At 65.0% G+C, this 27,030-nt stretch overlaps 3 protein-coding genes across 6 annotated transcripts in view; 2 read left to right on the forward strand and 1 right to left on the reverse strand.

The window, feature by feature from the left end:
• On the reverse strand, window positions 1-9,373 carry LOC141970381 (C1q-related factor). Of its 2 annotated transcripts, none has more exons than XR_012635178.1 (2): window positions 9,238-9,373; window positions 1-2,174 (listed from the first exon to the last, which is right to left on the reverse strand). XR_012635178.1 is itself a non-coding variant. In XM_074926952.1 (2 exons), the coding sequence occupies exons 1-2, from the start codon at window positions 6,877-6,879 to the stop codon at window positions 1,995-1,997; spliced, it is 234 nt and encodes a 77-aa protein (XP_074783053.1). In that variant the 5' UTR covers window positions 6,880-6,910; the 3' UTR covers window positions 1-1,994. The 2 variants fall into 2 exon arrangements, 1 of the variants encoding a protein (XP_074783053.1); XM_074926952.1 differs by lacking the exon at window positions 9,238-9,373 and adding an exon at window positions 6,826-6,910.
• A 136-nt stretch (window positions 9,374-9,509) lies between these two features.
• Window positions 9,510-24,662, forward strand: LOC141970113 (C1q-related factor-like). 3 transcript variants are annotated; one of them, XR_012635158.1, is made up of 4 exons: window positions 9,510-9,791; window positions 10,203-10,280; window positions 10,715-10,831; window positions 24,215-24,306. XR_012635158.1 is itself a non-coding variant. In XM_074926482.1 (2 exons), the coding sequence occupies exons 1-2, from the start codon at window positions 19,000-19,002 to the stop codon at window positions 24,392-24,394; spliced, it is 747 nt and encodes a 248-aa protein (XP_074782583.1). In that variant the 5' UTR covers window positions 18,888-18,999; the 3' UTR covers window positions 24,395-24,662. The 3 variants fall into 3 exon arrangements, 1 of the variants encoding a protein (XP_074782583.1); XR_012635157.1 differs by having other exon boundaries at window positions 10,203-10,831; XM_074926482.1 differs by lacking the exons at window positions 9,510-9,791; window positions 10,203-10,280; window positions 10,715-10,831 and adding an exon at window positions 18,888-19,566 and having other exon boundaries at window positions 24,215-24,662.
• A 274-nt stretch (window positions 24,663-24,936) lies between these two features.
• Window positions 24,937-27,030, forward strand: part of LOC141970507 (kinesin-like protein KIF18B) — a 103,365-nt gene continuing 101,271 nt past the window's right edge. The window contains exon 1 of the mRNA XM_074927159.1: window positions 24,937-25,838. The gene's annotated coding sequence lies outside the window, so the exon portion shown is untranslated. The remainder of the gene's footprint in view (window positions 25,839-27,030) is intronic.

Here is a 27,030-nt window from a genome sequence, read left to right on the forward strand (position 1 = left end):
CCTCCCCGTCGCCGTCCCGGCCGTGGCGGCCCCCTGCGGCCGGGAGAACCGGCGGCCCGAGCGCTGTCCAGCGGAGAGAGCCCAGCCAAGGGCCCGGCAGGGCTGAGGGGCGCGGGGTCGCCGCCTGCTGCCAGCCACAGCGAGCCGCAGCGGCAGCCTTCTCCTCCCAGCTCCGAGCTGACAGCCCCGGCCCTGAGCAGCTCCCGCTGCCCGGCCGCTGCTGCTCCCGGGGAATTGGTGCTGAGAAACGAGCCCCGGTACCGCCGGGGGACACACACCCACCCGTGCACCCTGTCCCCAGGGCCACCCAGGGGGCCCCAGCGGCTCCTGTCCTCTGACCCCACCGCAGGGGCTCATCGAATTGGGCGGCGTCCTGCTGATACAAGGAAATGATCCCGTGCTTTGAAACTGATTTACTTATAACAGCTTAGAGCAACTTAAAATAATTTCTGAATATTGCTTAAGAATCCTGCTTGCCCTGACTGTTCTGTTGAAGCTTACCAAGGGCTACTGTGTGCATCTAAACAAAGCATTTTCTGTGGAAACTTACCAAGAACTACTATGTTTGGCAAAAATAGAGCCATGTCCTTGGAAAGCAGATGGGTTCTGACAAGTTGAGTCTTTGTAGTGCGTAGACAGCCACGTATCGGCAGTAGAAACTGATCTACTGGTGCTTTTAGGTAAGACAGAGTTGGTAAACCAGCTGAAAACCACTCTTGTTGTTCAAGATATTGCCTGAGAGAATCTGCATATGCTCCAAGGAAAAGTACAAGGTGAGGAGGACTGTGAGCCTTCCTCCAACAGACCCCAGAGACACCCACCAGGAGGCAATGGGCAGAGAACATCAACTGCTGACACCAGCATCTAGAGCCAACCCAGCCTCACTCATGCACATGGATATTTGTATTGTGTAATCCAATGAATATGGATATCCACACTTGGTAAGTTTTTGGTAAAATGTGCTGTGGGGGTGCAAGCTTTGCAGAGAAATCCCCTTGCACCCCGGCCGGAGTAAACATACAAACATACCTGCTGTGTAACTCTACTCCAGTTGTAGAGTCTGTTTCTATGAATCGCTGCCTGCACCGAAGCAGCGGTGACAGGTGACCGTGCCAGAGGGTCCTCATGGCTCTGCAGGGCTGGACCACGTCCCCCCCCCCTGCAGTCTGGACGCATGTACCTGAGGGGACACCCCTCATGGGGCCACCTGGGCTCTGGGTCAGGGACATGGTGGCGGTGGCACCCCCACTGTCTGCACTGGAGGTGGCAGAGAAGACGCCAGCGCTTGGGGACAGGGGAGCCTCTCCCGGCACCCCCAGCCGGGCCAGTTCAGGAAGCCAAGCGGGGTCGACTGGGGGGGTGGCAGGTGGACCCTGTCCCTGGGCTGGGGGATGTTGGCTCTGCCCCACGCGGGGACACAGACAGCAGACGGGGAGAGGTCACAGCTCTGCTTTACCATGGGGTAGCCCTGGGGTCAGGCAGCAAGGCATCTCCCCCCTGCCCCAGCGCAGCCCCCCAGCACGGGGCTGGACAGGGGGCGCACCCGTATAGACATCTGCGCGTCCTGTACATATATACACGCCAGCAGGGACCCCCGGCCCCGGCACTGTCCCGAGCGTGGGGAGGCAGCGAGGAGTGGGGCACCACGGGGCCAAGCGGGGAGCACAGCCAGGGGATGGGGGCGCAGTGGGGCAGCGCAGGGGGGTCCCCCAGCCTCTTGCTGGTCCCCAGCCCCCTGCGGGACCCCAGCCTTGAATTAGCAGCTGTGGGGTGAGCTAATGGGAAAGGGGGGGTTTGGGGCACCGCACATGGCCTGGATCGCTGTGGGGGGATGCCGTGGGGCTGGACAGTAGCAAAGGGGAGGCTCTAGGGCTGGGCGGCAGTGGGGGGACGCTGTGGGGCTGGGCGGTCTTTGGGGGATACCGTGGGGCTGGAGGTCTATGGGGCGATGCCGTGGGGCCGGGGGGCCGTGGGGCGACGCTGTGGGTGCGGGTTCAGTCCGAGTAGATGATGAAGCCGGAGAAGGTGCTGTACTTGTTGTTGTTGCCGCCGTGGGCTTTGCCCCCGTCCAGCTTGATGAAGACCTCGTCCCCCGCGTCCAGGTGCAGGATGACGCTGTTGCTGGCGTAGTCGTAGTTCTGGTCGGCGTCCTGCGCGATGGCGCTGGCCCGCACCTGCGCAGGGGACACCCGCGTTACCCGGCTCAGGGCACGGCTCTGCCCCGGGTCCCACGGGACACCCGGGGTCCCGGCTCAGCCGCAGCCAGGGAGAGCGCCCGCCAGCTCCGGGGCAGCGTGGGGTGCCCTGACCCCCCCCACGGGTGACGCACCCCGGATGGAGGGGGCTGCCCCCAGCACCGCCCGGAGCCTCTCCCTGACCGGGCAGGCTCCGAGCTGGGGCCCTGGCGCTGGGTTTGGGTGTGGGGCCACAGGCCCAGGCTCGGGTGTGGCACCACGACTCGGAGGCGGGGCCCCAGCTCTGGGTCTGCACGGGGGGGACCCCGGCACGGACACGGAACCACGGCTCCGGACTGGGGTGCAGCACCACAGCTCAGGCACGGGATCCCGTCTCGGGTTTGGATGTGAGTCCACAGCTCTGACACGGGACCCCGACCCTGGGTTCGGATGCAGCACCACGGCTGAGACACGGGACCCCATCTCCGGGTTTGGATGTGGGACCCCTGCTCGGACACGGGACCCTGACCTAGTGCAGCTGTGGGACCGTGGCTCAGAGCTGGGACCCCGACTCTGGACTCGGACACAGGACCGTGGCTCAGATGTGGGACCCCGGCTCGGACACAGGACTGCGTCTCCAAGCCCAGCCCGGCCCCAACCAACCTGATTCTCCTGCACATCTTCCCATGAGCTCCCTGTGGGCCATGAGCGTGTAGCGAGGCTGAGCTCAAATCCCCCCAAAACAAGCCTCGCTCTGCACCCTGATCCCGGCCTGCTGGGGGGCGGGATGCTCCCCCCGAGAAATATTTCCTCCGTGCCAGAGGACAAGGCCGGGAGGTGCCGGCAGAGCCGGAGGTGCCGTAACTGCCTGGCAAAGAAGCTCCGTGGCTGGAGCCTGCTGCCACTGCAGAATTATTTGGGTAATCAAATCTCCGCCGGCGCCTTGCCGGGAGATCGCGCAGCGCTGGGTGACAGCGACAAGCCGGCAGGTAAAATCCCAAATGAAATAAATGCAAAAGCGATGCGCTGGGGAGAAGATGCTCCTAATTACAACCGACAACAATGGGCTCTTAATTGGCTCACGCTGGGTGGGGAGGGTCCTCTCCTCATCTCCCCGAGCCGACAGGCAGCCTGCGATGGCATGCTCAGACACTGTTAACTCTGGAACCTACCGATGTCCCAGCAGGTGGTCCCGTGCTCTCACCCACGCAGCCGTATCCCTCGTGCCATCACCAACACTATCACCCTGTTAATATTCACCCTGTGTATAACCCGCCACCACGAGGGTCCCCATCCCTGGGGGAGGACACCCGGTGAATCTCAGGGGGTCACAGTGTCCCAGTCTCCGGGGGGTGTTGCCTCACAGAGGGTCATGCTGAGGAAGAGGAGGGAGGAAGAAGCAGGGGGGAGGGAGAACGAGGGGAAGCTTTTTGGCGCCGGGCTCTGCTGCCATCGTGTCCCTCCCCCTGCAGCCAGAGCCGCCCAGTGCCATCCATCTTCCCTCGTTAAGGAGCTGCCTCGTCACCACGTGCCCGCCAGCCCTTCGCGCTAACCAGGGAAGACAAATGGCAGCGCCAGGCTGGCCTGAGCCGCTCCCGGCACCACGGTGGCAGAGGAAGTGGGGGCTGCCACCAAGTCCCCCCCTCGGATGGTCTCATCCCCCTCGTGCTGCTCTGTGCCTCAGTTTCTCCGTGCCACAGCCCGGCGCAGCCCCGGGGGGTGGGAACCATGGGGGGGACATGGCCCCCAGCCCCCACTGCTGGCTCTGCTGCAGCCGCTGTCACTGACCCCGGTGACACTGCTGGGGGGTGTCACCAGCCCTGGGGTCACTGGGATGGTCCCCGACGTGGCCGGCTGCGCCCCAGGGCCCTGGGCTGGCAGGGGGACGGGGGGCAGCGGGGCTGAGCTGCTCGCGGTGACGCTCGGTGCCTCGGGGACACCATGTGCCCCACGTGCCACGGCCACCGTGGCCCAGGACCCCAATGTGTGGCTGTGGGCGCTCCCCAGCACCCCCAAGTGTAGTGGCGGGCGCCCCCCAGCACCCCCAGACATATGCCGGGTGCCCTCCCAGCACCCCCAGGCGCAGCAGTGGGTGCCCCCCTTCGGACCCCTCTGGGCATGGCGGTGGGTGCCCCCCAGCACCCTTGGGGGCAGTAGCAGGTGGCCCCCTGGGCCCCCAGGCACAACACTGGGTGCCCCCAGAATCCCCCCCCAGCAAGGGGGTCCCCCCTGGGGACTGTCCCCAGGCCCCCAACCACAGGGACCCCCCCGGGGCTGTGCCCCTCCCCAGGCCTTTGGCTACACGAGGCAGCCGGGGCCACAGTCACCCCCACCACGGGGACCCCAGAACCGCCCCGTTCCGACCCCGTCCGTCCGTCCGTCCAACCGTCCAGCACCCGCCCCCACCCCGCTGCCCCACTCGCCTGTCTATGGGCTAATACAAATAAGAATAATTAATGCTAATTAACCACCAGGAGCAGCTCCCTTCCAGCGCCGGGGCTCCCCTGGCTCTCATTAACTCCAGCCCCGATGCAGGGTGAGGGGCTGTGCCCAGAACCAGCAGCGCCCAGAGGAAAGTGGGGGGGTCAGACGGACACCCCCGAGTTATAATTCCCTAGGAGGAGGCTGGCATCGACCCCTGTCTACCAGGAAACACCCCGGCAACCCCCGACCCCCCAGCTTTGCCAGGGATGGAGCATTTTTGGTAACAAATCCCTAATTAACCCAATTTTCTCATTTTTGGGGGTATTTTTGGGGTACCTTTTTGAAACTCTCCCGCTGGAGCGAGCCCGCTGAAACGCTCCCCTGCCTCCCGAGCCGCTTCTTTATAAATATTGGAGCGGCGATACCTCGTTAGTAATTAACAACCAGTTAATTAAGCTGCATCGCGCGCCCGAGCAAGTGCAGTTCCTCTTGTCGAGGGGCTCCGTAGCTTCTGGAAATTCATCCAGGAGCGTCCGGGTGCATCAATCCCCCACCAGGCTGGGGGGGTCAGAGCTCAGTGGAGGGCAGGAGAAGGCAGGAAGGTTTGGGGGTGTCCCCAAAAATACTTTTGTGGAGGAATAAGGGGTTGAGGTGTTTTTTTGGGGATGCTCAGTCTGGAGTTACACAGATGCTGCTTGGGAGAAAGAGCCAGGGGTGCCAAGCGTCGCCAGGACCCTCCAAAATTTGGGACTGGAGTGGGGGGGACACACAAAAAAAAAAAAAAAAAAAAAAAATTAAACTGTTTGGATGGAGAAAAAAAGCTGAGCGGCTTCTGCCTCTGCTGCCCTCCCGGCTCAGGGGTTTTAAGAGCCGAGGGGTGAAGTGCTGTGGCCGTGACAGGACTCCCAATTCCCGCCCCCCCCCAGCTGTTTTTGGGGGTTGATAACGCAAGTTTGGGTTCATTTGGTGTCGTACATCCTCAGGATAAGGATGCACCACAGGGCTGGATGCCGGGAGAAGACGGGAAGTGGGAGCGGGGTGGGATGAATCCCGGTGAGGATGCCGGTTGTGGTGACACCCAAGGGAACTGAGCTCAGGTGACGTTTTGGGGGTCACGACCACGTCTTGGGCCTCAGGTCATGGCTGGGGGGACACAGTGTGAGAAAGGGGCAGCGCTATGGACATCACCCGAAAACAGCGGGGATGGAGGGTCTCGGGATTGGGAGGATTTTCAGATGGACGGGGTCTGGGGGGGATGCCGGAGTGGGGCGGGGGACAGGGACGGAGCCAGCCTCGGGGTGTCCCCCCATGGTGTCCCCTCGCAGCCCGGACGGGATGAGGACATGTCTCCTCACCCAGCGGCAGCAGGACTGGCTCTGGGCCGGGGGGGCTGCACCCCACAATTGGGGCAGAAGCTGCCCCCTCCAGGGACTGTCCCCTGTGGAGGAGCCTTGTCCCCGCCGGGGAGGGCAGGACACCCTGGGGACACTGTGGGGACACCCCAAGGCACCCCAGAGGCATGACAGGGCACGTCTGTGGGGCCAAGGAAAGGACCAAGGGGACCCTTGGGGACATGGCAGGGCAGCCTGGCTGTGGTGGCAGCGTGTGCCCCCAGTGCTGGGAGAGGGACGGGGTACCCGGGGGAGCATCTCTGGGCACGGGAGCAAGATGGGGCACCCCGGGGGTGCACCCGGAGCCCAAAACTGCTACTGGAGGAAGGATGGGGCACCCCTGGGGTGCATCTTTGGGGCTGGGAGTTGGATGGGGCACCCCGGGAACACACTCAGGGCCCATCATCGCTACTGGGAAAAACACAGAGCCTCTTGGGGGCAAATCTCCAGGGCTGGCAGAAGGATGGGCCATGCCGTGGATGCATCTCTGGAGCTGGGAGCAGGACAGGGCACCCTGGGGATGCACCCAGCGCCCATCACTGCCACTGGAGAAGGATGTGGCACCCTGGGGTGCATCCCTGGGGCTGGGAAAAGGACGGGGCTCCCCGGGGGAAGCACCCAGAGCTCATCATCAGCACTGGGAGAAGGATGTGACATACTGAGGGTTCACCTCTGGGGCCAGGAGAAGGATGGAGCACCCAGGGGGTGCATCCCTGGGGCTGGGAAAAGGACGGGGCACCCTGAGGAAGCACCCAGCGCCCTTCTCCGGTGCTGGGGGGGCAGTGACATCTCCCGTCCCCGCGGGGGGGCTGGTAGCTGGGATGGCCAGCCCTTACCTGGCCGTTCTTGCAGAGGTCGGCCCACATGCTGGTGCCGTCGCCGCCGCGCATGAGGACGTGCTAGGTGAAGAAGTAGGTGCTGGGTGGCAAAAGATCAAGGCTAAAAGACCGAAATCCCAGCTACCAGAGTCGATGCGACCCATGAAGCTGCGAGGGCTGAAGCCGGTTTCACCCCACAGGAAGGGTTAACCGCCAGGCCAGCTCCTGCGCGACAGCCCGCAGCCTTCCCAGCTAAATGCTTTATGCATTTTTCCTCCCCTATCTCCTTTCCAGCCCGAGCTGCTTTGAGAGATAAAGAGGGTGGAAGAGGGCGCGTTGGCTGTGCTATTCAAAACATCTTCCAATTACCCTCAGGATCACAATGGTCCGTTTTCTGACGAAGGAAAATGCTTTTCTCTTCTCCCGGGAAAGGCATCGTTGTCCGTCGCGGCCATTACCTATTGCTGCAATCCCCCTGCCCCGCTACCGGACAGCTCCTCGAGTGCGATGGAAAGGAACCAACACTAGAAATACCCATAACCTGAGCAATCTCAAAAACAGACTTTTGGAAGTACCTAAATAAACCAGATGGGCTTGTTCAAGGTGAGGCCCGCTCAGACTGACTGTCCTCCACCAGCTCAGCCCCCCTGGAGGCTGGGAAACACCAGATGTATCTCTGCAAACCCTGGCCGCTCAAAGCACTTCCCCTGCCTAATTTTGGGGGACAGTTCTGCTGGGGTAACCAGAAACACTCCCACATCCCAGTGTAAGGTGACGGTACAAAATCAAGGGAACCGATGTGCATCAGGAAAAAAAACCACCACTTTTCCTACTGCTGGGTCTTTTCTCTCCTAGTTTGATCCCCCACTAGGTTTGCGGGGGGTGGTGCAGGAGGTTTGCCAGAGAGCCCCAAACCCTCCCTGGTTTGTGCTCATTATCGCTGTGCCCATCTTCCACACTTTTAATGTTATTTCCCAAGTGATCTGAACTCTCTATTTGTTCCTGGTCATTTCCCAGGTTGCCTGGTTATCCTGTTGCACTTCAACGCTCGCCCTAGTCAGGGCAGGTGACTTTTAGCTCCTCAGGGTTGCAGGAGATGCAATGCCCGCACTAGGATCTGAAGAGGCCTCAAGGACACACCTTTTCCTGGCAAAGGGCAGGCTGAACCCATGGGCTGGGAAATAACGGTGATTAAGCACCACATCTCCCGTCTGCTTTGCTCTGCTTTCCACAAACCTAATCATGTCAGAGGGAAAGAAAAGAAAAATCTCCCCAAGCACGGCTAAACCTATTAAAGTGAGACACGGTGCCACACCCAGGAGGCAAATAAAATATAAACAGGCATCTGTGCTGTCATAAAAAAACCCTCAGTGATATTTCTTGCATGACCTTTTATTCACTTCAATTACTGGACAGGCGGGATTGCCTACAGAGAGCTGCCGACGGACGGAGAAAAGCTCTTCAAGCCAACAGCCTTGCAGGGCTGGGAATGCAGGGTGAGGGGGAAGAGGAGCCCAGCGAGGCTCCGGTGTGTGAAGCACAAGGTGCAAAACCGCTGGAAACCTCTGGAAAGACACGACGTGGCACGAGCCACACGCTGACGTGCCCTACTGCATGCAAAGCCAGCGGGAACGAGGACAAAGCCTCTCCTGCAACCCACAGGCATGGCGAGGCAGCTCTGCGCCTTATTAATTAAGGCCGTGAGTAACGCGGGTACTACGTTAGGGACTTCAGAGCTTCCCCACCTAGACAGGGACCTGCCTCCCCGCGTGCGCTCGCTCCCAGCCCAACTGTGGCCATTTCAGCATCTCACACCTCTGGACGCCACTCTCCTCAAACCACAAGGCAGCGCCAGCTGAGCTTCACCAAACCCGGGGCCGTGTTTAGGGAAACAACGGGACGGGTGTGAGGAACCCCGGGCTTCTCCCAGGGCGCAGGGACGGCCACCGGAGGCCACAGGCTCTGGGGAGCAGGGTAAGGCGCCCAACCGAGCCACCGCCCCGGACGCCACCGCGGTGCCGGAGATGGCACAAGGACGGGGCTGGCGCTGGAGCACGGGGGGAACGCGGGGAGACACAGCGTAACACGGGGACAATAAAAGCTGCGGATCGGGCTCATTTCGGGGGGGGGAAAGGCCCTGGCGGCCCCTTTCTGGCGGCCCCGCACACACCGCGGAGGCCGCTCCCCATCCGCGCCACGGACGGGCCCGACCCCGCTCCGCTCCAGGACACGCTCCCACAACTGCCGAGAAAGGCAGCCAGCGGACCGCCCCCCGGCAGACTGACGGCCGGCTCGACCAATCGTCGCGCGGGGCGCCGCCTGCCGGCCAATCAGCGCGCACGCGGGGCGGGGCACCGCTCACTTCCCGGCCGCTGCCCTCCTCAATGGGCCCGGCCGCCGCCGCGACGGGCCGCCCCGGCCGCCGCTCACCCCCGGTTGGAGCCGCGCTCCGCCTCGTTCTCGCAGTCGCTGCAGTGCTCGTGGTCGTTCTCCTCCGCCGGCGGCCGCGGAGGCCTCGCCGGTGGCCGCCTCACTGCTGTCTCACTGTCGTCCGCCATCTTCAAACGGGGCCTCGGCGCCTGCCGCGCCCCCGCACCAAAGCGCGCCGCGATTGGGCGGCGGGCCGCGGGGCATGCCGGGACCGGTAGTCTGCGCGGGCAGGCGGGGGCCGGGCCGCGCCGTGGCCGGGACTACAGTTCCCGTCGGGCTCTGGGGGCGCCCCGGGGCGGGGCTCCGGGGGCCGGAGGGCTCGGCCGCACCGCGGCAGCCGCGCGGGGCCACCCGCCGCGCCGGAGAGCCGCGGCCCGTCTCCCCCGTCGCCCGTTCCCCTGCAGGACCGCGGTGTCGGCGCCGCCACCCGCTTCCTGCCCGAGGGGGCGGGGCGAGCCCAAGGAGGGCGGCGCCGGTTGGCTGGGAGAGGGACCCGTCTTCCCACCAGCCAATAGGCGCGCGGGACCCTGCGCCGCGCTGAAGCCGGTCGGCGGGTGAGTGGGTGAGGGCCCCGTGAGGGGACCCGCTCCGGCCCTCGCACCCCGCGGGCGGCGGCCAGGCCCGGCCCGGTGCGGGGGGTCCCTCCGGGGCCTGCCCGGCCCTGGTCCGCCGCCCGGCGTGGCCCGGCCTGACCCGCCCGGCCTGACCGTGTCCCAGGCCCTGGGCAGGAGCTACGGGGACCCGCCGGGTTTGGGGAGGCCGCGGGGTGGCCACGGCCGGGCCTGGGCTCGGGACCGCCAGGAAAGCGCCGTTACTCAGCCAGGGCCCAGCCCGGCAGGAACTGTCAGCACAGCCGGTACCAGCCAAAGGGCCCGGGGGCTGGGGCATGGTGGCAGTTGTGCTCGCGGGTTTTTCCCCACCAGGCTAGCGATGTATTTTATGATTATTTTTTTTTCTCATTGCAGCCCCCTCAAGCCAAACACCAGTCTGTCAGTGTGCCAGGCCCCGTCAGAGTCAAGGATGGGAGCAAGGAGCAGGACTGGGTGTGTAGCATGGCGCTGGAGGATGCCTTTTGGCCCGTGGCACGCTGGGTGTGTGGCTTGAGGCGACTGACTTGTGCTGTGCCCAGAAACCGAAGGAGTCAAGATACAGGGAAAATTTGGGCACCTCAGTCTTTAAAAGCCACTTCCTCATGGCTCTGGGTTACATCTCCCAGGGCACCGTTCCTCACAGCAGGAATAACTGGAGTTTTCCAGCCTGACTAGCCTCTGTGGCTCATGTTTCAGCTTTCCCCCCTGCTTGATTTAGTTGGCACAGACCAAATACACCAACAAATGGTGTATTTGGGGAAAAACTGGTTCTGGCTCCTGCCTGTAACATCTGCAGGAACAGGCTGGACTCTCTACCCTTGTGTACAGTTCAAACCCAAGCTTGTTAAATATTTATACCTTGAACTGTGGATCTTATATCTGTACAGGCCCTGTGACAGCACAAGTGTTTTCAAACCCCGTTTGGATGTGGTTTCTAGAGTAACTCTTCCAAGTGCACTTTTACCCCTGCCGTAATTCTCCCAGCAAGCTGCCTGCCTGCAGAGGTATGTACCAGAGGGACAGAAATAGCAGGTTTTTTGGGACCGAGTCCCAGCTGAGGCTGGAGGCCAGAGTGTCGGCCCTCTGCCGGTTCCCTCCCCTGCTTTTTAATGCTCCCTTAATTGCGGTGGTGGTGCCGGGAGCCCCTCGCAGCCAGCCATAAATCAGGGCTGGAGCAGGACAGCCTCAGCCCGAGATAAGCGCTGATTGCCTTCCTCCCTCCTGGCTCGCCACCGCGATAAATGGGGCTGCGATGAGGCCGGGGGGGGGAAGGAGAAAGTGAGACGGGCGCTGTAATCACATTTGGCGCTTTGCTCCTGCCCTGCTGACGTTTGCCGGCCACTAACGAGTTTAGCAGGGCCCGGGGGGTGAGTGATTTCAGGGGGGTGGCGAGGCGCAGGGCTCCCCACAGCTCTGGCCGTGGGGCCGGTGTGGCCTTGGGGTGCCTGGTTTGGGGGTGCCCAGTGTCCTGGGCTGAGCTGGGGGTGAGCCCATGGGTGGGCTGCGTGCCTGGGTGTTGGCACCCACCCGGGAAAGGCTCCTCAGCCTGGTGCTTGGCCACCAAGTGCCTCCCGTGGGTGCCCCCTGGTACCTGGCCATGGCACCTGCAGACCTGCCTGGGTCCCGCTCCCGGGCAGTCCCCAGCCAACCCCCCTTGGGGACCCGCTGGCAGGACCCGCTGTGTCCATGCCGGTGGCCACCTGGCTCAGCCCGCAGCTGTACCCAGCGGGTGCCTGATGGCTCTGCTCCGCAGGCTGCTGGGTGGCCTCGATAGCTCAATCGATGGCCGTGGAGGGGGCCTGAAGGGCAGCGCCTGTCCGGCCCCAGCAGGGACCCCCTGGCTGAGACCCCTGCACTTGTGACACGGATGCTGCCGCCACATGGGCTCCAAGTGGCCCGCGGGTGCCAGCGGAGGCCCGAGGGCTCTGTGCCGCATCCCCTATCGCCGCTGCATCCCCCCAGCCCCATGTGCTGAGGCCGCCCCTTCTCGCTGCGCCTCCCGCCATCGATCGGGCCGTGTCTGGAGCAGCGGCTCGCCGTGGCCCATCCGTCTCCTCTCACCGAGGGCTGTTTGAGCAGGAGCCGGCCCGGCCGCGCGCAACCCAAATATTTAACTGCTGCAAATTGGCGGCCGGATCAATTCCGCTGCGGCTGCTGGGGGCTCGTGACAGACGGCTGCTCCTCTCCTGTGCATCCCCTCCCCAGCTCACCCTTTCTCCTGCGCACCCCATTCCTGGAGCACCCCTTCCCTAGGGCATCCCTTCCCCAGTGAAGCCCTTCCATGGAGCACCCCACTCCTGGAGCACCCTGTCCTGCTGCACCCTGACCCTGCAGCACCCCCTTCCCAGAGCACCTCCTTCCTTGAAGCACACCCTTCCTCAGAGCCCCCCTTTCCTGGTGCCCCCCCTCCCCAGAATAACCCCTTCACCGGTGCACCCCCTTCCACAGAGCACTCCCTCCTGGTGCACCCCCTCCCTGGAGCACCCCTTTTCTGGTGCACCCCCTTCCCGGAGCACCCCCCCACCCCAGAGCACCCTCTTCTCCAGTGCACCCCTTTTCCTGTGCACCCCTTCCCTGGAGCACCCCCTCCTCAGTGTACACCTTCTCCTGGGCACCCCCTCCCCAGAGCACCCCTTCCCTGGTGCACCCCCTCCCCAGCACCCATCACGGGGCACCCACCGGGCAGGTGGGGGGGTGCAGGTGTCCTGGACCTGGCAGGTCCTCCCTCCGCAGGCACAGGGTGACATCCGCAGTGGGGACTGTCCCCAGGTATGGGCTGGGTGGGGGCCCCAATACCCACGAGGGAGGGACCCCCAGCAGGGACCTGCATGGCCCCTGGTGTCACAGGTGTTCCTGTCCCTGCACGGTCCCTGGGGTGTGGCACGGTGTCACTGTCACTGCACGGCCCCTGGGGTGTCACACCATGTCATCATGGCTGCACAGTCCCATTCGTGTCACCTGGTGCTGCTGCGCAGCCCTGCGGTATCACACAGTGTCACTGTTGCTCCCTGGGGTGTCACACGGTGTCACTGTCACCGCGCAGTGCACAGGGTGTCATTGTCACCGCGGGGCCGCTGGGTGCCACACAGTGTCACTGCAGCTCCCGTGGGTTGTCATACAGAGTCACCATCAGTGCCTGGTGCACGGGATGTCACACAGCGCTGTGTCACTGCATGGCCCACGGGGTGTCACGCAGCGTCACTGTCACTGCTGTCCCGCAGCGTATCACCCAGTGTCGCTGTCGCCGCGTGGCCCACGGGGTGTCACCGGGTGTTATTGTCACGGCATGGCCTGGGGTGTCACACACTGTCACTGCACAGGGTACACCCCAGTGCCACCCCCTGCACATCCCGTGGGTTGTCACCCAGTGTCACTGCGCATCCCCCAGCTGTGTCACACGCCATCCCTGCCAGCCGTGGGGCGCCCTGGGGACAGCCCCGCAGGTCCCAGCAGCCCAAGTGCCCGCTAATCCCCACCCCACGTCCCCGAGCCTGTCCCCTCTGTCCAGTGGCCCCATGGCTGGACCCGGCTGCCAGGCGAGCAGCCACTTCCCATCACTCACCAGCCCACCCCATCAGCCCAGCTCTAATTAAGTAGCCGTGTTGGCAGCCCTTAATTGCTGCACGGCGGGAGGGTGGCGGCCCTGCCGTGTCCGTAATGAGAGGCAGCGTGATGGGGACAGGGACGGGGGGGATGTGCCGCCCCCACCTTGTCACCCTGCCTGCAGCTGGGCTCCCCTCACTGGGCAAGGGATGGTGCCTGCCGTTGGGCTGGGGGTGCTGGCATGTCCCTGTCCCCGAGGCCAGGTCTAACCCAGCTGGCCAGCTAGCCAATCAGCCTGCTGCTGGCCAGCCAGCAAACCCCCTGGGTCAACTGGCCCTCCACCAGCCAACTGGTCAACTGGCCAGCCAATCAACCAGCTAGCCAAACAGCCTGTTGGTCAACTGGCCAGCCAGCCAGCCATCTAGCTAACAAGCCAGCCAGGCAATCAACCAGACAGCTGGCCAGCTAGCCAACCAACCAGCCAGCCAGTCAGTCAACCCACCACCTAGCCTTCTACCAACCAGCCAACCAGCTGGTTGGCCAGCCAGTCAGCCAAGCAGCTGACCAGTCATCTACCTGCCAGCCAGCCAACCAGCCATCTAGCTGTGCAGCTAGCCAGGCAGGCAACTGGCCGAGGAGCTGCCCAAGCATCCAACTAGCCATCTAGCTATGTGGCTAGCCAGGCAGGCAACTGGCCGACTGGCCAATGAGCTATCCATGTGTCCAACCAGCCAGCTAGCCATCTGGCCACCAGCCAGCTACCCAAAGAGCCAGCCAGCCAACCAGCCAGTGGGCAGGCAGCCAACCAGGAGCACCATCTGCCCCTGTTGTGGCGGGTGCTGGGACCCGCCTCGCCCTTGCCTCTGTCCTGCAGCCCTGTCCCCAGGTGTCCCTCATCTCCTGGGCTGGGTGTTGAGTGGCACGTCCCTGCCACCCCGCTGAGCCCTGACACACTCATCACAGCAAGCGGGGCACCGGACACCTCCCAGCCCAGCCCTGGCCAGAGGCACCTCCAGCCCTGGAGGGTTTGACCCCTTTTCTCCCCAGCCTGGCACCAAGAGGCAGGTGTTGGCTCCTGCCGGGACCATCTCCACCTCAGGATGGGTCCACGGGGCCGCGCTGACCTGTGCTGGCGCCACCTCTCCCCGGGCACAAACAGCCTGGAAAACTCCTTGGGAATGCCTCCTTTTAATGATCTGCCTCCTGGCGAGGCGGCCGTGGTGCCCTGTCTCAGGGATGGAGGGGACGCGGGGCTGGAGGCTGTGTGGCTGGAGGGGCTGGTGTCCTCCCTTGAGAGCGGGGCACAGCCTGCACAGGAGGGGCCACCGGGTCCTGCCGGGGGGGGCTACTGGATGCAGGAATGGATGGAAGGATGGATGGATGGAAGGAAGGATGGATGGATGGAAGGATGGATGGATGGATGGATGGATGGATGGATGGAATGATGGGTGGATGGATGGATGGATGGATGGATGGATGGATGGATGGAAGGATGGATGGAATGATGGGTGGATGCCATCAAGGCAGTGGGAACCAGCAGGGGAAGCCCCAGGTGGGAGCTCAGCGGACCTGGCCGCCTTCCCAGCAATGCCCCAGCCTGTGCAGCCCAGGCTCCCATTGCCCTGGGGGGTCCTGCCCACCCCGGCCAGGGGCTGAGGGCCCAGCCCTGCCCTCACTGCCCACAGCTGGGTGTCTCCCTCCCACAGCCCCTCCTGGGCCCCACCCTGAGGACACGGCATGATTTTGCAGGACAGCACCCAAAATCATCAGGGACAGCTTGCCAACACCAGCTCCCTCCCTAAGCTCGTCCGTGTGGGCCAACGTCGGGTTCGTTAGTTATTTCAGGCTCTGAGTCCTAATTACTGTTGCTCAGCAGGGGCTGGGCAGCAGGTGCCAGGGTGCCACCCGGGCACAGTGTCCCCAAGACACCATGTCCCCCCCAGCGATGCGTGGTCCTACGGGCAGCATCTGTGGCGCAGCTGCAGAGCAGGTCCCGCCCTGCCACAGTGTTGGGATGGGAAACTGAGGCACGGAGCAGCGCTGAGCCCTACGAAAGCCCCTGGCCTGGCCTGGCTGCCCTCACCCTTTCCCAAATCCCCTTAATGAGCTCCCCAGTGAGCAGCAGGCAGGGAGGGGGGGAACATCCACCCCCCAGGCTGAACCTGTGCCCCGCAGCATCGATCAGGGCCCCCCGGCATCGCCCACTCACCTCCCCGCGTCACACTGCCAGAGCAAACAGCCGGGGGCTCGGCTGCGCATCGATTCTGTGAGCGCTGCTGTTTGCTCAACCTTTGCAGAGGAACAACAGCGGCTGGCGTCGAGCAGAGCCGCCGCCGCAGCCGCAGCCACTGCAGCCCCCGCTGCCACTGCAGCCACTGCTGTCACCTCCAAGCTGTGTCCCTTGTCCCCCTCCCGCTATCACAAATGTGGCCCTTTGCAGATTTGCCATCAGTTGTCTGTCCCCAGGTGGACAGAGCTGGCTCAGAGCCGGCTTGGGGGGCTGCGCTGCACCCCCTCCCTCTACTGGGGTTGGGGACAGGGACAGGGACCGCCTTGGGGCCTCCAGCCAGGGTCACCTGGGGGTGTTGTCCCCATCCATAGGGTGCTGCTGCCCCAGGGTGGTGGTGAAGCCATCACGGCTCTGTAGCCAGGCTGTAGGGACATGGCCGGGGACGTGGTAGCCTGGGGTGGTGGACCTGTCATTGGTACACAGTGGACTGTGGCAGTAAGGTGGCCTGGGACTGGGACATGATGGCTTGGGGGGGGGGGAAGGTGACCTGGGCTGGTGGCCGTACCATGGGGAGGTGGTGGCCCAGGGTGGTGAGATGTTCCGGTCCGCTGGCCGTGCCGTGGCGACGTGCTGGCCCAGGGTGGTGAGATGTTCCGGTCCGCTGGCCGTGCCGTGGCGACGTGGTGGCCCAGGGTGGTGAGATGTTCCGGTCCGCTGGCCGTGCCATGGCGACGTGGTGGCCCAGGGTGGTGAGATGTTCCGGTCCGCTGGCCGTGCCGTGGCGACGTGGTGGCCCCGGGTGGTGAGATGTTCCGGTCCGCTGGCCGTGCCGTGGCGACGTGCTGGCCCAGGGTGGTGAGATGTTCCGGTCCGCTGGCCATGCCGTGGCGACGTGCTGGCCCAGGGTGGTGAGATGTTCCGGTCCGCTGGCCGTGCCGTGGCGACGTGCTGGCCCAGGGTGGTGAGATGTTCCGGTCCGCTGGCCGTGCCGTGGCGACGTGGTGGCCCCGGGTGGTGACATGTTCCGGTCCGCTGGCCGTGCCGTGGCGACGTGGTGGCCCAGGGTGGTGAGATGTTCCGGTCCGCTGGCCGTGCCGTGGCGACGTGCTGGCCCAGGGTGGTGAGATGTTCCGGTCCGCTGGCCGTGCCGTGGCGACGTGCTGGCCCAGGGTGGTGAGATGTTCCGGTCCGCTGGCCGTGCCGTGGCGACGTGGTGGCCCAGGGTGGTGAGATGTTCCGGTCCGCTGGCCGTGCCGTGGCGACGTGGTGGCCCAGGGTAGTGAGATGTTCCGGTCCGCTGGCCGTGCCGTGGCGACGTGCTGGCCCAGGGTGGTGAGATGTTCCGGTCCGCTGGCCGTGCCGTGGCGACGTGGTGGCCCAGGGTGGTGAGATGTTCCGGTCCGCTGGCCGTGCCATGGCGACGTGCTGGCCCAGGGTGGTGAGATGTTCCTGGCCGTTGGCCGTGCTGTGGGGACACAATGACCTGTGGCAATGGGGTGGCCTGGGGCTGTGGTCCCATCACTCGAGGACACTGTGGCCAGCGCCGAGGATGTCCCCTCACCCTCCCGGTGACACGAGTGCCCTGATGCAACCCGGGCGCGCCTGTGTCCCCCCTGTGTCCTGCCACAGCCACCCCGTCCCCACGCAGAGCCCCTTGCCCACCCCGGGCACCGCAGCGCAGCGCTGGCGGGTGACTCACGCAGCCCGTGACCTCGGCGAGGCGTATTTTTAGGCTCTCGTTAAAAAAGAAAGATAACGAGGAGTCGGGGGGGGACACGCACACGATGGAGAGAAGAACCAGGAAGGAGCCAATGACATGACAGGACAGCTTGGGGGGGGTCACGGGGCTGACAGCACTCCCACCCCAAAATACTCTCCCCCCCCCAAGCCTCGTTAAGGCCCGGGAATAATTGCCTCCTTAAAGCTGGCTAATTGATTTTTGCACACTGATTAAATTAAAGGCTCTGCGGGAGCTGGGGTGGGATGCAGGGGTGATCGATGGGCTGCCAAGTGTCCCCTTGGTCCCCCCCCTTTTGGGTTGGCGGGCTGGGGTCTGTCCCCCGCTCGTCCCCTGGAGTCTGGAGACACCGCGCGGGTGTGACACAGGAAGGGGACGTGCCCCCAGGGTGGGATTGGGGGGTTGGGCGATGACCTCATGGACCCCATAAGTGCCACCAGGGTTGACACCACCTTGGTGTTGTCACCTGGGGCCACCAAAGCCCCGGCTGCGTGTGTGCGTGTGTGTGTGTGTGTGTGTGTGTGTGTGTGTGTCCCACCCTGTCCCCCCACGTGTCCCCCTCCCGTCCCTGTGTCCTTCGCTCACCCCCGGCGCTGGCGGCGGCTGTCACTTGCCATCGCGTCCTGCTGTCCCCGCCGAGGCTGATGGAGATGGCAGGCGGCGGAGCGGGCGCAGCCGTGTGTCCCCGTGTCACGAGCCCGCCGGTGCTCAGCCCCCCGGGGACGGCTCTTTTGTGTGGCTGTCACCCCTTAGCGTGGCCCGGCCGTCCCCGCGGTGGCACCCGTGGGTGCCCCATTGTCACCATGGCCTTTGCCACCGGCGGTGACATCCTGTCCTGCAACCCCGCGGTTGACCCCGATGGGTGCTCCTGGGGGGTGGGTGCTTGGCCACGCGAGTGTCACCCGGGCTGTCCCGAGGCGTGGGCGCCCGCAGAGCCCGACCCTCCGGGCGGGGAAACTGAGGCGGGTGGGAGGGAAGGGCCCTGGGTGTGCTCTGGGGACTGTCCCCCGTGGGGACACAGGTGATGGGTCCCAAGGGTGTCCCCAGCCGCCGGCTGCCGGGCTCGGAGGTGACGGAGCTCCGGCCCCCGTGGGTGCGGGGCCGGCGGCTGCTCGGGGCCGGGGGTGGCACCGCTTGGGCCCGTGGGGACAGGGCGTGGCTCGGGGTGACCGCGCGGGGACGGCCCACGCGGGTCGGGGGGGGGGACGGGACGGGGCCACGGAGGGGTCCCCAGCGGTGGGGGGGTTCAGGGGGGCAGCCGGGGGCGGGGGGACCGGGGCCCCACGGAGACCCCGGGTCACGGGCGGGTGCGGGCGCGAGTGGCTGCGGGGGGGCGGGGGGCGCGGCAGAGGGGGCGTGTCCCCGCGCGGGGCGTGGGCGTGTCCGGGGCGGGACGGGGCGTGACGGGGGGCGCGGTCGGGGCGGGAGGGGGCGTGGCCCGGTGACAGTGGGCGTGGCCTGGGCGGGCGCGGGGCGCACCGGAGCCAGCGGAGCGCAGCGGAGCGGCCACCGCCGCCGCCACCCCCGAGCCCCCCCGCGTCGCCGCCGCCCTGCTCCCCCCCACCGCCACCATTCCCGCCCCCGGCCGACAACGCGCCCCGGCCGGGCGGCGGCTCAGCCTGGGCCGCAAAACTTTACTGGCGGCCGCGGCGGGGGTGGTGATGGTGCTGGTGCTGGTGGTGCTCATCCCGGTGCTGGTGAGCTCCGCCGGTACCGACGGACGCTACGAGATGCTGGGGACATGCCGGATGGTCTGCGAGCCCTACGGCCCCGCCGCCGCACCCGCTCCGCAACCGGCCGAACGCGGACCTCTCCCGCCGCCTTCCACCCTGGTGCAGGGTCCCCAGGGCAAGCCGGGGCGACCGGGGAAACCGGGGCCGCCGGGACCACCGGGAGAACCGGGACCACCGGGACCGGTGGGGGCACGGGGTGAAGTGGGACGACCAGGACCATCGGGATTACCGGGACCAGGGGCTACGGGTGCCGTGAGTGCGGCAAACTACAGCACGGTGCCGCGCGTCGCATTCTACGCCGGCCTCAAGAACCCCCACGAGGGCTACGAGGTCCTCAAGTTCGACGACGTGGTCACCAACCTGGGCAACAGCTACGACGCTGCCTCCGGCAAGTTCACCTGCGCCATCCCCGGCACCTGCTTCTTCACCTACCACGTCCTCATGCGCGGCGGCGACGGCACCAGCATGTGGGCCGACCTCTGCAAAAACGGCCAGGTAAGGGCTGGCCATCCTAACTACCAGCCCCCCCGCGGGGACGGGAGATGTCACTGCCCCCCCAGCACCGGAGAAGGGCGCTGGGTGCTTCCTCAGGGTGCCCCGTCCTTTTCCCAGCCCCAGGGATGCACCCCCTGGGTGCTCCATCCTTCTCCTGGCCCCAGAGGTGAACCCTCAGTATGTCACATCCTTCTCCCAGTGCTGACGATGAGCTCTGGGTGCTTCCCCCGGGGAGCCCCGTCCTTTTCCCAGCCCCAGGGATGCACCCCAGGATGCCACATCCTTCTCCAGTGGCAGTGATGGGCGCTGGGTGCATCCCCAGGGTGCCCTGTCCTGCTCCCAGCTCCAGAGATGCATCCACGGCATGGCCCATCCTTCTGCCAGCCCTGGAGATTTGCCCCCAAGAGGCTCTGTGTTTTTCCCAGTAGCGATGATGGGCCCTGAGTGTGTTCCTGGGGTGCCCCATCCAACTCCCAGCCCCAAAGATGCACCCCAGGGGTGCCCCATCCTTCCTCCAGTAGCAGTTTTGGGCTCCGGGTGCACCCCCGGGGTGCCCCATCTTGCTCCCATGCCCAGAGATGCTCCCCCGGGTACCCCGTCCCTCTCCCAGCACTGGGGGCACACGCTGCCACCACAGCCAGGCTGCCCTGCCATGTCCCCAAGGGTCCCCTTGGTCCTTTCCTTGGCCCCACAGACGTGCCCTGTCATGCCTCTGGGGTGCCTTGGGGTGTCCCCACAGTGTCCCCAGGGTGTCCTGCCCTCCCCGGCGGGGACAAGGCTCCTCCACAGGGGACAGTCCCTGGAGGGGGCAGCTTCTGCCCCAATTGTGGGGTGCAGCCCCCCCGGCCCAGAGCCAGTCCTGCTGCCGCTGGGTGAGGAGACATGTCCTCATCCCGTCCGGGCTGCGAGGGGACACCATGGGGGGACACCCCGAGGCTGGCTCCGTCCCTGTCCCCCGCCCCACTCCGGCATCCCCCCCAGACCCCGTCCATCTGAAAATCCTCCCAATCCCGAGACCCTCCATCCCCGCTGTTTTCGGGTGATGTCCATAGCGCTGCCCCTTTCTCACACTGTGTCCCCCCAGCCATGACCTGAGGCCCAAGATGTGGTCGTGACCCCCAAAACGTCACCTGAGCTCAGTTCCCTTGGGTGTCACCACAACCGGCATCCTCACCGGGATTCATCCCACCCCGCTCCCACTTCCCGTCTTCTCCCGGCATCCAGCCCTGTGGTGCATCCTTATCCTGAGGATGTACGACACCAAATGAACCCAAACTTGCGTTATCAACCCCCAAAAACAGCTGGGGGGGGGTGTGGGGAATTGGGAGCCCTGTCATAGCCACAGCACTTCACCCCTCGGCTCTTAAAACCCCTGAGTCGGGAGGGCAGCAGAGGCAGAAGCCGCTCAGCTTTTTTTCTCCATCCAAACAGTTTAATTTTTTTTTTTTTTTTTTTTTTTTTTGTGTGTCCCCCACTCCAGTCCCAAATTTTGGAGGGTCCTGGCGACGCTTGGCACCCCTGGCTCTTTCTCCCAAGCAGCATCTGTGTAACTCCAGACTGAGCATCCCCAAAAAAACACCTCAACCCCTTATTCCTCCACAAAAGTATTTTTGGGGACACCCCCAAACCTTCCTGCCTTCTCCTGCTGTCCACTGAGCTCTGACCCCCCCAGCCTGGTGGGGGATTGATGCACCCGGACGCTCCTGGATGAATTTCCAGAAGCTACGGAGCCCCTCGACAAGAGGAACTGCACTTGGTCGGGCGCGCGATGCAGCTTAATTAACTGGTTGTTAATTACTAACGAGGTATCGCCACTCCAATATTTATAAAGAAGCGGCTCGGGAGGCAGGGGAGCGTTTCAGCGGGCTGGCTCCAGCGGGAGAGTTTCAAAAAGGTACCCCAAAAATACCCCCAAAAATGAGAAAATTGGGTTAATTAGGGATTTGTTACCAAAAATGCTCCATCCCTGGCAAAGCTGGGGGGTCGGGGGTTGCCGGGGTGTTTCCTGGTAGACAGGGGTCGATGCCAGCCTCCTCCTAGGGAATTATAACTCGGGGGTGTCTGTCTGACCCCCCCACTTTCCTCTGGGCGCTGCTGGTTCTGGGCACAGCCCCTCACCCTGCATCGGGGCTGGAGTTAATGAGAGCCAGGGGAGCCCCGGCGCTGGGAGGGAGCTGCTCCTGGTGGTTAATTAGCATTAATTATTCTTATTTGTATTAGCCCATAGACAGGCGAGTGGGGCAGCGGGGTGGGGGCGGGTGCTGGACGGTTGGACGGACGGACGGACGGGGTCGGAACGGGGCGGTTCTGGGGTCCCCGTGGTGGGGGTGACTGTGGCCCCGGCTGCCTCGTGTAGCCAAAGGCCTGGGGAGGGGCACAGCCCCGGGGGGGTCCCTGTGGTTGGGGGCCTGGGGACAGTCCCCAGGGGGGACCCCCTTGCTGGGGGGGGATTCTGGGGGCACCCAGTGTTGTGCCTGGGGGCCCAGGGGGCCACCTGCTACTGCCCCCAAGGGTGCTGGGGGGCACCCACCGCCATGCCCAGAGGGGTCCGAAGGGAGGCACCCACTGCTGCGCCTGGGGGTGCTGGGAGGGCACCCGGCATATGTCTGGGGGTGCTGGGGGGCGCCCGCCACTACACTTGGGGGTGCTGGGGAGCGCCCACAGCCACACATTGGGGTCCTGGGCCACGGTGGCCGTGGCACGTGGGGCACATGGTGTCCCCGAGGCACCGAGCGTCACCGCGAGCAGCTCAGCCCCGCTGCCCCCCGTCCCCCTGCCAGCCCAGGGCCCTGGGGCGCAGCCGGCCACGTCGGGGACCATCCCAGTGACCCCAGGGCTGGTGACACCCCCCAGCAGTGTCACCGGGGTCAGTGACAGCGGCTGCAGCAGAGCCAGCGGCGGGGGCTGGGGGCCATGTCCCCCCCATGGTTCCCACCCCCCGGGGCTGCGCCGGGCTGTGGCACGGAGAAACTGAGGCACAGAGCAGCACGAGGGGGATGAGACCATCCGAGGGGGGGACTTGGTGGCAGCCCCCACTTCCTCTGCCACCGTGGTGCCGGGAGCGGCTCAGGCCAGCCTGGCGCTGCCATTTGTCTTCCCTGGTTAGCGCGAAGGGCTGGCGGGCACGTGGTGACGAGGCAGCTCCTTAACGAGGGAAGATGGATGGCACTGGGCGGCTCTGGCTGCAGGGGGAGGGACACGATGGCAGCAGAGCCCGGCGCCAAAAAGCTTCCCCTCGTTCTCCCTCCCCCCTGCTTCTTCCTCCCTCCTCTTCCTCAGCATGACCCTCTGTGAGGCAACACCCCCCGGAGACTGGGACACTGTGACCCCCTGAGATTCACCGGGTGTCCTCCCCCAGGGATGGGGACCCTCGTGGTGGCGGGTTATACACAGGGTGAATATTAACAGGGTGATAGTGTTGGTGATGGCACGAGGGATACGGCTGCGTGGGTGAGAGCACGGGACCACCTGCTGGGACATCGGTAGGTTCCAGAGTTAACAGTGTCTGAGCACGCCATCGCAGGCTGCCTGTCGGCTCGGGGAGATGAGGAGAGGACCCTCCCCACCCAGCGTGAGCCAATTAAGAGCCCATTGTTGTCGGTTGTAATTAGGAGCATCTTCTCCCCAGCGCGTCGCTTTTGCATTTATTTCATTTGGGATTTTACCTGCCGGCTTGTCGCTGTCACCCAGCGCTGCGCGATCTCCCGGCAAGGCGCCGGCGGAGATTTGATTACCCAAATAATTCTGCAGTGGCAGCAGGCTCCAGCCACGGAGCTTCTTTGCCAGGCAGTTACGGCACCTCCGGCTCTGCCGGCACCTCCCGGCCTTGTCCTCTGGCACGGAGGAAATATTTCTCGGGGGGAGCATCCCGCCCCCCAGCAGGCCGGGATCAGGGTGCAGAGCGAGGCTTGTTTTGCGGGGATTTGAGCTCAGCCTCGCTACACGCTCAGGGTCCACAGGGAGCTCATGGGAAGATGTGCAGGAGAATCAGGTTGGTTGGGGCCGGGCTGGGCTTGGAGACGCAGTCCTGTGTCCGAGCCGGGGTCCCACATCTGAGCCACGGTCCTGTGTCCGAATCCAGAGTCGGGGTCCCAGCTCTGAGCCACGGTCCCGCAGCTGCACTAGGTCAGGGTCCCGTGTCCGAGCCGGGGTCCCACATCCAAACCCGGAGATGGGGTCCCGTGTCTCAGCCGTGGTGCTGCATCCGAACCCAGGGTCGGGGTCCCATGTCAGAGCTGTGGACTCACATCCAAACCCGAGACGGGATCCCGTGCCTGAGCTGTGGTGCTGCACCCCAGTCCGGAGCCGTGGTTCCGTGTCCGTGCCGGGGTCCCCCCCGTGCAGACCCAGAGCTGGGGCCCCGCCTCCGAGTCGTGGTGCCACACCCGAGCCTGGGCCTGTGGCCCCAAACCCAGCGCCAGGGCCCCAGCTCGGAGCCTGCCCGGTCAGGGAGAGGCTCCGGGCGGTGCTGGGGGCAGCCCCCTCCATCCGGGGTGCGTCACCCGTGGGGGGGGTCAGGGCACCCCACGCTGCCCCGGAGCTGGCGGGCGCTCTCCCTGGCTGCGGCTGAGCCGGGACCCCGGGTGTCCCGTGGGACCCGGGGCAGAGCCGTGCCCTGAGCCGGGTAACGCGGGTGTCCCCTGCGCAGGTGCGGGCCAGCGCCATCGCGCAGGACGCCGACCAGAACTACGACTACGCCAGCAACAGCGTCATCCTGCACCTGGACGCGGGGGACGAGGTCTTCATCAAGCTGGACGGGGGCAAAGCCCACGGCGGCAACAACAACAAGTACAGCACCTTCTCCGGCTTCATCATCTACTCGGACTGAACCCGCACCCACAGCGTCGCCCCACGGCCCCCCGGCCCCACGGCATCGCCCCATAGACCTCCAGCCCCACGGTATCCCCCAAAGACCGCCCAGCCCCACAGCGTCCCCCCACTGCCGCCCAGCCCTAGAGCCTCCCCTTTGCTACTGTCCAGCCCCACGGCATCCCCCCACAGCGATCCAGGCCATGTGCGGTGCCCCAAACCCCCCCTTTCCCATTAGCTCACCCCACAGCTGCTAATTCAAGGCTGGGGTCCCGCAGGGGGCTGGGGACCAGCAAGAGGCTGGGGGACCCCCCTGCGCTGCCCCACTGCGCCCCCATCCCCTGGCTGTGCTCCCCGCTTGGCCCCGTGGTGCCCCACTCCTCGCTGCCCCCCCACGCTCGGGGCAGTGCCGGGGCCGGGGGTCCCTGCTGGCATGTATATATGTACAGGACGCGCAGATGTCTATACGGGTGCCCCCCCTGTCCAGCCCCGTGCTGGGGGGCTGCGCTGGGGCAGGGGGGAGATGCCTTGCTGCCTGACCCCAGGGCTACCCCATGGTAAAGCAGAGCTGTGACCTCTCCCCGTCTGCTGTTTGTGTCCCCGCGTGGGGCAGAGCCAACATCCCCCAGCCCAGGGACAGGGTCCACCTGCCACCCCCCCAGTCGACCCCGCTTGGCTTCCTGAACTGGCCCGGCCGGGGGTGCCGGGAGAGGCTCCCCTGTCCCCAAGCGCTGGCGTCTTCTCTGCCACCTCCAGTGCAGACAGTGGGGGTGCCACCGCCACCATGTCCCTGACCCAGAGCCCAGGTGGCCCCATGAGGTGTGTCCCCTCAGGTACATGCGTCCAGACTGCAGGGGGGGGGACGCGGTCCAGCCCTGCAGAGCCATGAGGACCCTCCGGCACGGTCACCTGTCACCGCTGCTTCGGTGCAGGCAGCGATTCATAGAAACAGACTCTACAACTGGAGTAGAGTTACACAGCAGGTATGTTTGTATGTTTACTCCGGCCGGGGTGCAAGGGGATTTCTCTGCAAAGCTTGCACCCCCACAGCACATTTTACCAAAAACTTACCAAGTGTGGATATCCATATTCATTGGATTACACAATACAAATATCCATGTGCATGAGTGAGGCTGGGTTGGCTCTAGATGCTGGTGTCAGCAGTTGATGTTCTCTGCCCATTGCCTCCTGGTGGGTGTCTCTGGGGTCTGTTGGAGGAAGGCTCACAGTCCTCCTCACCTTGTACTTTTCCTTGGAGCATATGCAGATTCTCTCAGGCAATATCTTGAACAACAAGAGTGGTTTTCAGCTGGTTTACCAACTCTATCTTACCTAAAAGCACCAGTAGATCAGTTTCTACTGCCGATACGTGGCTGTCTACGCACTACAAAGACTCAACTTGTCAGAACCCATCTGCTTTCCAAGGACATGGCTCCTATTTTTGCCAAACATAGTAGTTCTTGGTAAGTTTCCACAGAAAATGCTTTGTTTAGATGCACACAGTAGCCCTTGGTAAGCTTCAACAGAACAGTCAGGGCAAGCAGGATTCTTAAGCAATATTCAGAAATTATTTTAAGTTGCTCTAAGCTGTTATAAGTAAATCAGTTTCAAAGCACGGGATCATTTCCTTGTATCAGCAGGACGCCGCCCAATTCGATGAGCCCCTGCGGTGGGGTCAGAGGACAGGAGCCGCTGGGGCCCCCTGGGTGGCCCTGGGGACAGGGTGCACGGGTGGGTGTGTGTCCCCCGGCGGTACCGGGGCTCGTTTCTCAGCACCAATTCCCCGGGAGCAGCAGCGGCCGGGCAGCGGGAGCTGCTCAGGGCCGGGGCTGTCAGCTCGGAGCTGGGAGGAGAAGGCTGCCGCTGCGGCTCGCTGTGGCTGGCAGCAGGCGGCGACCCCGCGCCCCTCAGCCCTGCCGGGCCCTTGGCTGGGCTCTCTCCGCTGGACAGCGCTCGGGCCGCCGGTTCTCCCGGCCGCAGGGGGCCGCCACGGCCGGGACGGCGACGGGGAGGGGGGAAAGATGGCGGCCAGATCGGGGCCGCGGGACTACCGCTCCCATGGTGCAGCGCGCAGGGCGGACAGCCAATGGGAGGGCGAGGCGGGAAGAGCGGCCAATGAGGAGCGAGGGCGGGAAGAACGGCCAATGAGGAGCGAGGGCGGGGCCTGCGCGGCCGTTGGCAGCGGAGCGGCGGGAGGGTCCGTTGAGGCGTTGGGTGCGCGGGGGGGAGGAGCGGGAGCGTGGGGGGCAGGTCTGGGGCCCTGGGGGCAGGTCTGGGGCCCTGGGGGCAGGTCTGGGGCCCTGGGGGCGGGTCTGGGGCCCTGGGGTGGGCGGGCCGGGGCTCGGAGGGGTGGGGAGGGCTGGGAGTGCCTGCGGGGCCGGGGGAGGCGGTGTGGGGGGCCGGGGGCCTTAGGAAGGGCCTTGGGTGGGCAGAACGAGGGGCCCGAGGGAGGCTGGGGGGGCTCGAAGGTGGCAGCGTGGAGGGGGGGGCGGGCTACAGAGGCCCGAAGGGGAGGGGGTGGGACGGCGTCCCTGGAGGGGGCGGGCAGGGCTGTGGGAGGGGGTTGTGGGGGCCTGAAGGGGGTGTGGGGCCGTGAGAGGGGCTGCAGGGACCAGAGGGGGGTGTAGGCCGGGGGGGACGGGGCTGAAGGGGTCG

Source organism: Athene noctua, chromosome 25 (assembly GCF_965140245.1).
Source record: "Athene noctua chromosome 25, bAthNoc1.hap1.1, whole genome shotgun sequence".
In the NCBI taxonomy this organism is placed as follows: Eukaryota; Metazoa; Chordata; class Aves; order Strigiformes; family Strigidae; genus Athene; species Athene noctua.